Here is an 11046-nt window from a genome sequence, read left to right as displayed (position 1 = left end):
TGTTCCTGTGCTTTGGAAGAGTCACTCGAGTGGTTGGCTGAGTTTGGAAGGGCCAGGGTGCAACAGCAGGTGCTGCAAACTCCACTTCCTGGGCCAGTAGAGAGAGAGGGAAATTCCTAAATGTAATCGTTCAGTGCCTTCATGGGCCTTGAGCCCAGGGTCAGGGAAGACAAGAGGAGCACTCCTGAGTGTCCTGAAGGATGTGGATGTGTAGGGTGAGAGTGTGGAGGGTTTTGCTGTATGCCAGGGAAGAGCAGGTCACAGGAAGCGTGTGGCATTTCTTGGAGAGTCGGGATTTAGTGGTTGTTACAAGCTCAGAGACCCCAGGTTAATCCTGTTAAGGCATGAGAAGTTATGGAATTCCCACTATTGGAGGCTTGCCTGTGTAAGGTTACATTTATTTTTGCTGGTAGGGCTTAACTGATGTGATTTGGCTTTAATAATAAAAGAGTTGTGTGTGATTTGGGCTTTCACTGACTTTATTTCTTCTCTCTTCCCTCCTCCCTGTGACTGCCCTGGGGAATCGCCTCGCCAGGGATGCGCGTAAGTTCACTCTCAATTTTTTACCAGAAATCCAGGGAGGCTTCTTCAAACAAAACCTGAGCTGTGTTGTGTCCCCACAGGGTGGTTGAGTTCAAGATGGAGGAGAGCATGAAGAAGGCTGCTGAAGTTCTGAACAAACACAGTCTTGGTGGGAGACCCCTGAAAGTGAAAGAAGTAAGGAGGGGATGTGTTCTGGCAGAGGGAGAAGGGGAAGGGGGAGTTCTTGTTAAGGGTTTAGGGCTGACTCAGAGGATCATGGACAGAAAGCAGGACTTGAATAGGATAAAACCCCCAGTCAGCCTTTTTCTAATGGTTTTAACCACTGCTGAACTTGTGATTATCAAGACTAAATTTGATGTGAGGACAAAGCAGGAGTTTGGCTTTAATTGCAGTTCCTTTGTTAATGATTTGACACAGAAACCTCCATGTTTGTTCTTTACAAGCTTCCCTTTGAATTCTGCATCAGAATGAATGGATTCCACCAACAATTCCATAGAATCAGCTTTTTTCCTGGAATACCTCAAAGATGTGTTTCCATTTTAATGGCTTTGCTACTGACAGCCAGTCCTGGGAGTTCATTGCAAACCCTCTCCAGTGGCACTGGGGCTTTATCAGGGTTTGGAACAGGTGTAACAGAGGTTTGCTCTTGGTGTTAATGATGGATAAACACCTTGAGAACCAGGGAAATGCCTGGGGAGGAATAACTCCAATAATAAAGGGTACCAATAATAAAGGTGTTGAATTTGCAGGCAACCCTGACAAGGGAAGAGATGCCAATCTTGACTCCATGTTTCAGAAGGCTGATTTATTATTTTATGATATATATTATATTAAAATGGTATATTAAAACTATACTAAAAGGGTAGAAGAAAGGATTTCATCAGAAGGCAAGAAAGGAATAGAGAATAAAATCTTGTGACTGCTCACAGCCTTGACTCGGGTGGCTGTCACTGGTCATCAAGTAAAAACAATTTCACATGCTGGGTAAACAATTCTCCAAATCACATTCCAAAACATGGAGAAGCTGAAACTTCCCAGCTTCTCAGAAGAAAAGATCCTAATGAAAGGATTTTTCATAAAATATATCTGTGATGTAAAGGTATCATTTAAATGATAAAAGGGTGCTGGGTGTTGGCTAAAATAAAATAATCTGACAATGAAAGGGAGGCAGTTGGCTGGGAATGCTTAGGGAGCAGATATCCTGGGATAAAGGGAAACTCCTGTGTGTGCCTGCTGGAGCCCTGGCACTGACAGTGGTGATGGGGATCTGATCTGAGTGTTTGTGTTTGTGTCCCCCAGGACCCCGACGGGGAGCACGCCAGGAGGGCCATGCAGAAGGTGATGGCAGCAGGAGGGATGGGCATCGGGCCCGGCCCTGGCGGCCCTGGCATGATCAACATCCCCCCCAGCATCCTGAACAACCCCAACATCCCCAACGAGATCATCCACGCCCTGCAGGCCGGCCGCCTCGGCAGCACCGTCTTCGTGGCCAACGTGAGTGCTGGGCACCCCCTGCTGCAGGTCCTGCATGGGAGCCTCTCAGCTGGGGCCAATTGAGGCAGGAAAAGCCTTGGCAATGCCAGGAAAAGCTCCTCTGTGTCCTGTTGATTCTCTGTGCAAAGGAGGTTCTCAGTTAAGGTGTAGCACGGTGTCTGTTAATTGGGATTTTTTGAACAAACCTGTGTACTTTAATTGAATTTTATCTCAGCTCTCTGACAGCTTCAATGCCAACACCAGGCAAGGACAGGAGCCCACTAAAGCTGTTTTCTCTCTTGCATTTCCAACGCTGCCCTGTTTTCCAGCTGGACTACAAGGTGGGCTGGAAGAAGCTGAAGGAGGTGTTCAGCATGGCTGGGGTGGTGGTGAGGGCCGACATCCTGGAGGACAAGGACGGCAAGAGCCGCGGCATCGGCACCGTCACCTTCGAGCAGGCCATCGAGGCCGTGCAGGCCATCTGTATCCTTGGCAGCAGCCTGGGAATGGGCCAGGGAACCTGGGGACACAGCAGGGCACAGGGGGAGTTGTATTCCAAAGGGGGATGTTGCCATGGCAGGGAAGGTCAAGTTGTAGTGGATGGAAAATGGAGTTTTGTCGCTCTTTTGCTTTTCCTTCTTGAAGGAGTTGTTGCAGTTTGCTCAGGATCTTCAGCAAAGGAAATTCTCTTTCCTACGTGGATAAATGTACTTCTATCTCAGATGAGTTTCTGTCTCTAGGTTGTAATTAGCATTAAAATGCAATTGTCTAGAAAGGGAAAAGGTCCCTGTGCCAAGGCACATGGAGCTGGTGTTTTCCTGTTCCCTTTCACTGGCCAAGCAATGATTTGCCACCTAGAAACCAAACAGCAATAAAATTCCAAATATTACTCTGCCAGCTCCTGGTTATGATATGGATAGGAAGAAAATACTCCCTCTTTCCTTTCCCAAAATTCTGTGTAAGTGTGAATTCCCTTCTGCACTGCACCCATTAAACCTTGTGTGAGCCAGACTTGGGCAGAGGATTTGCTGGCATGGCACACTTCAGGATGTGGTGTTGCTCTGGAACTTCTCCCTGTTTTCAATGGATAAAATGACTGAGAAAACACTTAAACACTTGAGCTGGCTTAGAGTTATGTTTTGTATCTCTTTGTGAACTTAATCTTACCCAGAAATGTGGTTTTATAATTTTTCTAATTTCAAAAAGCCTTTTTTTGGAATGTTCAGTGTATTTGGATTTCAAGGCTTGTTAGTTTTGGAGAAGGCAGAAGGATTTGAGATAATGTGTGAATGATAACTGAGGAGATGAGATGTTCTGAGGGGTTTTTGTGCTCCCTGTCAGAGCCCTCAGGGTGTGAACAATGATCCTTAACAACCCTCAGCCATGTTCAATGGGCAGCTGCTCTTTGACAGACCCATGCACGTCAAAATGGTGAGGACAGCCCCATTCCCACTGACCTGGCAATGCCCTCCTGCTCTGGGGGGAGTTTGTGGTTCCCAGGATAGATCAAAATCCAGAGGGGGGAAATGTGTGATTTGCCTGTTGCCTACTGAATTGATGCAATCAGGGAAGGTTAATTCAGATTATTTTGCTAAAAGACAAATCAAAGCTACAGTCAAGACTGCTTTAACTGGAAATTTCTGTATTTTAATTCGAAGTTTGAAGAATCAGGAGATAATTTCCTGCTTTCCTTGCCAGCTTTAACGTGTTGAATTCCTTTTAGGATGAACGAGCCTTCCCCAAGGGAGATTTCTTCCCTCCAGAGCGACCCCAACAACTCCCTCGTAAGTGTCCCCTGCATGATTCAACATCTTCTGCTTTTTATTTGGCTGTTCAGCACCTGGGAACCAGTCCCAGCCCCATTAAACCTTGGTTCAGACTGGAAAACTGGGATCCAAATTCCTGAATAATTTCAGAAAGGGGAATAGTGAAGAAGAGCTGCTCAGTGATTTTTTGGATACTTCTTTCAGCTCATGGCCAGAAGCTTGTCTTAAAACATTCACCTTCTCAAGGCTTCCAGAGCTCTCCATTGCAATTCCAAGATCCCAGTGCCTTCCATTAATAGTGGGATTTAATGGAAATACAGTGAATCAGCACCTCCTTCTGTGGGATGGTGCTCTGGGAATGGAATGTTCTCCCTTAAATTGGAAGGGCTGAATTCAGGACCTGGGAGCCTTCCAGGCCTTCACATTTCCAAAGGAGATCTTATCAATGTATTAAATATGGAAAGAAGAGGGAACCAGGCTCTTCTTGGAGCTGCAGGATGCAGAAAGCATCGACCAAAACCCAGGAGATGAAAATTCAGAATAATTGGCTGCCCCAAGCTGCTCCTTCCAACTTGGAATTTGAATGAACTAAAAGATCAAGTCCAAACCAGCAGTGGAAATCCACAGGCTCCACGTGGATGTAAGGAAACATTCCTGGGAGGGTGACTGGGTTGCTCAGAGCTCCTGAGGAGTCTCCATCCCTGGGAATACCCAAAGCTGTGGATGTGACCTGGGCTGAGCTGAGGCCCTCCAGAGGCCCCTCCCAACCTCGGCCATGCTGGGATCAGATACTGGAACACTGAAGAGAAGAGTTGGGACTGGAAGAGCTGGAGGCTGAGTTGGTTCAAATGCAGCTAAATTGGGGCTGTTGGTGGAATTTGAATTGTCCTGAGCAGCCTGGGCTGTGGAAGGGCAGGGGCTGGCAGGGGATGAGCCTTAAGGTCCCTTCCAACCCAAACCAGTCTGGCATTCTGGGATTCTCTCTCTGAATTCACACAGATGCTGTTTTCTTCCTGGGAACCAGACCTGTTTTGTGCTGCTAAATTGCCCATTATTAATGATCATTAATTAGTCCCTCCCTAGTGCAGCTCTCAGTGCCTGTCAAGGCCCTCCTCAGCAGCAGTGTCACTGTAAGGATGTTCCTCTCTTCAGGACAAGGTCATTGGGTTCCAATTGCATTACCTTGGTGTGAAACTCCCTAAATCCCTCTGGAAGCCTGGATTTTGGCCTTTACTGGGGCGGGGAAGGGGGACCTTGTGCTGTTTTAAAACAAGATTCAACACTCCTGTGTTCAGTGCTGAGCTGGAAACGAGGGAATCCTGCAGGCAGAGGATGCCATGAGCTGGTGTTTGTGCCAAGCAGAGAACTTTCTTCCTGCTTCAGGAAAAAAAACAAAAAAAAAAAAAAAAAGGACTTTTTCTTCTTTCTTTGGGCTGGGGAATCCTTAAGGCAGGTTGAGCTCCATGCCTGGGAGTGCCTGTTGTGTTTGCTCAGAGAGAGGCTGGCTGTGTGCTCCAATTCCATCGGTGGCTGTCAGTGACCCATGGGTGCTTCAGTTCTCCCCTGCAAGGGGCCTGAGAACTGTGCCCAGCTTTAGGGATCTTCTCCCAAATTGCCCACTCCACCCTCCTCAGATGAGGGCTTTGCCCAAATGAAGCAGTGTTCTAGCCAGTTATTTTTCAGGAGTCAGCTCCAAACCAAGTTTTCTCAGCAGTAAGATGGAAATTTAAATATAAAACCAAATAATTGGAGATAGTTTTTAGCCTATTTCAAGACACATCTACTCTTGATTTATTCCACACTTCCCTGCTTTCAGTACACACCCCACAGGGGGGACACAGCAAGCTTTTTTTGGAGAATGAAAGTCAATTACTTAAGAAATAAAACTTGCTGTTTTGTCAAACTATGGAAAGAAGGCTTTTTTGATATCTGAATATTTCCTTCAGATGGTCTTGGTGGTATTGGCATGGGATTAGGACCTGGAGGTCAACCTATTGATGCAAATCATTTAAACAAAGGCATGGGAATGGGCAACATGGGACCTGGAGGTAAGAAGATTACTCCTATGCTTTTGTTTCATGAGAGCTTTGAGCTGTGTAGAAGGTAGATAGCTTTGTTTGCCTCCCCAAAAAGTTGGTAGTTTCTTAGGAATGTTAAAGCCAAATGAGTTTTTTTTTTTTTTTGTTCAGCTTGATAATGGAAACTTGAATTTAACCAACTGCTCCATTTTTATTTTTTATTTTTTCACTGTGGTCAAGACACAGCTCTCATTTTCTGACTCTTGAGCATGAGCAGCAGACACTGCAAAGATCCATGAAACTCCAAACCATCTCTCACTTTTAACACCTCTAGTGGGCTTGCAAATCTTTGGTGAGGATCTCTTGAAATAGCACAAGTTTCAAAGAGCCACCTAAAAAGTAGCACACACTCAGCTTTCCATGTCGAAATGCCAGTGGGTTTTTCCCCTTTGCTGCTTGATTTTCTGAGCAGGAATGTTGAAATCTCCTCAGACTTATCCCATGTAAGCTCTTCAGCCCAAGCCATGGATGTGTTGTGTGGTTTGAGTTCTGCAGCCTTTGGCTGGAATTTCTTGGGTGACACCTGCTATATAAAGCTTTCTCTTTTATTTTGAGGAATGGGAATGGAAGGCATGGGCTTTGGAATGAATAAAATGGGAGGTAAGCTGTGGTTCTTGATCTGTTCATAGCTTGGCCTTTGTGCAAGTCCTGCAGACTGAGCTGTGTGTGTGTGGCAGGAATTGGTGTGCTGGGCAATCATCCCCAATTCAGCAAGAATTTGCTCCTTTTTGGGTATTCAAACTGCTGCAGGTGTGTGGGGAGGGTGGGTCCATCCTATAAAACATGGCCTGTGCTTCCTTAGCTCAGGAGATCTGCAAGTGCCATCCCTGGGGTTTGGAACTGGATCCCCAATATCCCGACCCAAACCTCTCTGTGATTCCACGGTTTTTATAACGCTGTGCCCAAATCCTGACCCTTTTTTGGGAGTTGTGTGGGAACGTTGTGTGGCAGCAGCTGCTGGCTGTGCAGTGTGGAATGCCCTGCTGAAGAAGCCCCAAATGTGTTTTTCAGGCATGGAAGGTCCCTTTGGTGGCATGGAGAACATCGGCCGCTTCCCCGGCGGGATGAACATGGGCAGGATGAGCGGTAGGCGCGGCCTCGGTGTGTCCTGCTGCCTTCCCTGGGAAGGCTCCCTCTTGCCAAAATCCTCTTCTCAGTTTTATGGGAATAACTTGGGCTTTTTCCTGTTGTGTCCCCAAGTCCCTCGTGGTTTCTGAGCTGCACAAAGCCAGTGATTTATTGATGGGACCATGCAAGGTTTATTCAGAAATATTCTGGCTCTCTCCAGAGCCTCTCATGTGTTTGGGGTAAATCCTGCTTTTCCTTGGGGCTTTGGGCTCCTGAAGCCATGACTGAATGATCGGGAGAAAATCACAAAAACCTTGCTGTGCTGTGAATCTTCAAGATGATTCCTGTGGTAAAATGTTCTCTTGGGGCCATAAAACCCCCTGCAAACTTCTGCACTTCCTCTTTGCAGAGATGGATCGAGCCATGGGAGGGGGATTTGAGAGGGAGTTTGGAAGAAATGAGATGGGAATGTCCCGGAGTTTTGGAGAGACCCTGGAGAGGGGAATAGGTGAGTGCAGTGTGTGAAATCCATTTCCTGCCTGTTTTTCATCCCTGAAATGCTCACAAAAATTATGGGGGTGTTACAGATAAAAAAAAAAAGCAGATTTTAGATTTGCTGTAGGAATTTGCTGTCTGGTTTTTAAGTGCTGCAGGGAAGTTGTTAATTTTTGTCAGTGAAAACAAAATCCTACTTCTGCTGCCTGTGTCACATTTAACTTCCAAACATGTTCCCTGGAAATACTGAACAGTCTCAGTAATGAAACTGCAGAATTTCTGGAGCAAAGCTGAACCCAAACATCTCTGAGCAGGCAGAGCTCCTCCATCAACTTCCAGATTTAATTTGGTTTAATGACCAAATCACAACATTTCAGAATCAAGGCAACCATTCCCTGTGTCCTGTCCCTCCATGCCTTGACCCCAGTCCCTCTCAAGCTCTCCTGGAGCCCCTTCAAGCCCTGGAAGGGGCTCTGAGCTCTCCCTGGAGCCTTTTCCTCTCCATGTGAGCACTCCCAGAGCTCCAGAGGGGCTCCAGCCCTGGGAGCAGCTCTGGGGTCTCCTCTGGGCTCTCTCCAGCAGCTCCACGTCCTTATTTTGGGGTCCCAGGACTGGACTTTCTCCAGCAGCTCCATGTCCTTATTTTGGGGTCCCAGGGCTGGGCTCTCTCCAGCAGCTCCATGTCCTTATTTTGGGGTCCCAGGGCTGGGGCAGCTCTGCAGGGTGGTCTGAGCTGAGCCTCTGAGTTTGCCTCCCCCTGCAGGCGCAGAGCCCTGGCCTGGGGGAGCTCTGAGCGATGGGAGTTGATGCCAGCAGAGCGAGGAGCCCTCAGGTCTGTGTGTGCCCGCCCTGCTGATGCTGTCTGTGCTGTGTTGCAGGTGGTGGCAACGCCAGCATTCCCGGCATCGAGAGGATGGCCCCCGGCATCGAGCGCATGGGCTCGGGCATCGAGCGGCTCCCGGCCGGGATGGGGCACGGCATGGAGCGGGTGGGCTCGGACATAGACAGGATGGGGCTGGTGCTGGACCGCATGGGCTCCAACGTGGAGCGCATGGGCTCGGGCATGGAGCGCATGGCGCCGCTGGGCATCGACCACCTGGCGCCCAACCTGGAGCGCATGGGGCCGGGCATGGAGCGCATGGGGCCGGGCATGGAGCGCATGGGCTCCGGCATCGGCTTCGGCATCGAGCGCATGGGCGCCGCCATCGAGCGCGTGGGCGGCGCCATGGACAGGATGGGCTCGGGCGTGGAGCGCATGGGGGCGGGCATGGATAGGATGGGCATCGGCCTGGAGCGCATGGTGCCCGCCGGCATGGGCACGGGCATGGGGCAGGTGATAGAGAGGATGCCCGCGGGGCTGGAGCGCATCGGGGGCCCGCCCATGGACAGGATCGGGATAGAGAGGATGGGAGCCGCCCCCATGGACAGGATGGGCCTGGAGCGCATCGGGGCCACCAACATGGAGAGGATGGGGCCGCCCATGGGGCAGGGCATGGGGGCAGGCATGGAGCGCATGGGGCTGCCCATGGGCAGCAACTTCGAGCGGCCCATGGACATGGAGCGGGGCAACTTCGCAGGGAATTTTGCAGGGTCCCTGGGAGGAGCCGGAGGCCCCGCGCCCGGCGTGGCCCGGAAAGCCTGTCAGATATTTGTGAGAAATGTGAGTGCCCCTTCTTCCTTCTCGTTTTTGTGCTGACCCCTTCTCCCACTCCTGCCTGTTTCCCACCCCTGGCAATCATTGTCACTGATGTGTTGATGTCACAATGTCTGATACTGGATGCTGCCACTCTTTGGGGACAGCTGGAGCCATTTCCTTACCAGGAGAGCTCCTGGCTGACCGTGATCCATGGTTTTATGGCAGTGGCTGTTCTGGGATAGATTCTGTTTTTGGGGAGCTGGGGGTGCCTGCAGGTCATTCAACAGAGCATCGGTAATGGTTTAATTCTCTCTTCCCACAGCTACCTTTTGATTTTACATGGAAAATGCTGAAAGATAAATTCAATGAATGTGGTGAGTTATTTTCCTCACTCTGAGGAGTTAATATAAATAACCTCCCAGAGCTCTGAGTGCCAAAGCCAGGACGGGGAGCAGTCCTTGGGGTGGGCAAGGGGGACTGGATGGAGAGTGCCAAAGCCAAGGTGGGGAGGTGGAGAATTGGGATTGGATGGAGAGTGCCAAAGCCAAGATGGGGAGCAGTCCTTGAGGGACTCGGGATTAGATGGAGAGTGCCAAAGCCAAGATGGGGAGCAGTCCTTGGGGTAGGAAATTGGGATGGGATGGAGAGTGGATGGAGGATGCCAAAGCCAGGACGGGGAGCAGTCCTTGAGGGAATTGGGATTGGATGGAGAGTGCCAAAGCCAGGATGGGGAGCAGTCCTTGAGGGACTCGGGATTAGATGGAGAGTGCCAAAGCCAAGGTGGGGAGCAGTCCTTGGGGTAGGGAATTGGGATGGGATGGAGAGTGGATGGAGGATGCCAAAGCCAGGACGGGGAGCAGTCCTTGGGGTGGGCAAGGGGGACTGGATGCAGCATGGCTGACCCTGCTGTGCCCACAGGCCACGTGCTCTATGCTGACATCAAGATGGAGAACGGCAAGTCCAAGGGCTGCGGCGTGGTGCGCTTCGAGTCGCCCGAGGTGGCGGAGCGCGCGTGCCGCATGATGAACGGGCTGCAGCTGCGCGGCCGCGAGATCGACGTGCGGATCGACCGCAACGCCTAGGCCCCGCTGCAGGGCTGCAGGGCTGCAGGGCTGCACCGCTGCAGGGCTGCACCACTGCAGGGCTGTGCGGCTGCACCACTGCAGGTCTGCATTGCTGCAGGGCTGCGCCGCTGCGGGGCTGCACCACTGCAGGGCTGTGCGGCTGCAATGCTGCAGGGCTGCAATGCTGCAGGGCTGTGCGGCTGCAGGGCTGCACCGCTGCAGGGCTGCAATGCTGCAGGGCTGCACCACTGCAGGGCTGTGCGGCTGCACCACTGCAGGGCTGCAATGCTGCAGGGCTGTGCGGCTGCAGGGCTGCATTGCTGCAGGGCCGCACCTCTGCCCTGCATCGCTGCACCACCGCGCCACTGCAGGGCTGCCCCACACCTCTGCAGGGCTGCCCCACACCTCTGCAGGGCTGCACCTTTGCCCTGCGCCGCTGCCCCGCACCTCCTCCTCTGACTGGATGTAAAGCTGTTCAGCCTGACCCGGTTGCTTTCTGGAGTAATTTTAAGTCCTTTTTTTAACCGAGGGAGCCCCGTTTTACTGGTTTTTTGCATTGGAACTGCCATGTGCACAATCTTTTTTTGTAGTTGTGGCATTTCGTTGACCTGACAGATGTAAACAGTCTGACTTTGATAATAAATGCCAGTTCAGTATTTCAGTCGCAGCATCCTTTACTCTGCTTAAAATCCCTGCCAGCTCAGCTAGGTAAACTCCACTTTGCCAAAACACTCCAGTGTTCCTCTTGATTTCTGTCAGAATCTCTTTAAGATCTGTCCAAGGGTGCAGGATCTTCCCTCTCCTCTATCTCACCTAATCCATGGGCAATCCCAAGTCAAGTTTTTTCTCTAGTGGCAATGTTGGTTTAAAAATAATCTCCCCTGGGTCGTGTTGGTGCCAGTGGAAAGCTTTGAACTGAAAAC

The 11046-nt window shown here is 50.4% G+C and overlaps 1 protein-coding gene across 4 annotated transcripts; it reads left to right on the top strand.

Moving 5' to 3' along the window:
- Window positions 1-409: 409 nt before the first annotated feature.
- Window positions 410-10784, top strand: LOC129131140 (heterogeneous nuclear ribonucleoprotein M). 4 transcript variants are annotated; one of them, XR_013185555.1, is made up of 14 exons: window positions 410-543; window positions 624-717; window positions 1843-2037; window positions 2346-2499; window positions 3398-3447; window positions 3740-3800; window positions 5729-5830; window positions 6416-6460; window positions 6872-6961; window positions 7338-7436; window positions 8302-9083; window positions 9382-9433; window positions 9978-10225; window positions 10298-10784. XR_013185555.1 is itself a non-coding variant. In XM_054649917.2 (13 exons), exons 2-13 carry the CDS (start codon window positions 640-642, stop codon window positions 10139-10141), a joined length of 1857 nt encoding a protein of 618 aa, XP_054505892.1. In that variant the 5' UTR covers window positions 410-543; window positions 624-639; the 3' UTR covers window positions 10142-10240. The 4 variants fall into 4 exon arrangements, 3 of the variants coding, with proteins under 3 accessions (XP_054505892.1, XP_054505893.1, XP_054505894.1); XM_054649917.2 differs by lacking the exon at window positions 10298-10784 and having other exon boundaries at window positions 6872-6946; window positions 9978-10240; XM_054649918.2 differs by lacking the exons at window positions 5729-5830; window positions 10298-10784 and having other exon boundaries at window positions 9978-10241.
- The last annotated feature ends 262 nt before the right edge of the window (window positions 10785-11046 follow it).

This window comes from Agelaius phoeniceus, chromosome 29, assembly GCF_051311805.1.
Source record: "Agelaius phoeniceus isolate bAgePho1 chromosome 29, bAgePho1.hap1, whole genome shotgun sequence".
Taxonomy (NCBI): domain Eukaryota; kingdom Metazoa; phylum Chordata; class Aves; order Passeriformes; family Icteridae; genus Agelaius; species Agelaius phoeniceus.
Note: the sequence above shows the minus strand (reverse complement) of the source record. Positions and strands in the feature narration are given on the sequence as shown.

What these genes read in the sequence shown, in the direction of transcription:
- LOC129131140 (XM_054649917.2), top strand. Translation starts at nt 640, where the DNA reads ATGGAGGAGAGCATGAAGAAGGCTGCTGAAGTTCTGAACAAACACAGT. An exon ending in GACCCATGCACGTCAAAATG is followed by an intron (nt 3,448 to 3,739) that starts GTGAGGACAGCC and finishes AATTCCTTTTAG; the next exon opens with GATGAACGAGCCTTCCCCAA. An exon ending in GACCCTGGAGAGGGGAATAG is followed by an intron (nt 7,437 to 8,301) that starts GTGAGTGCAGTG and finishes GCTGTGTTGCAG; the next exon opens with GTGGTGGCAACGCCAGCATT.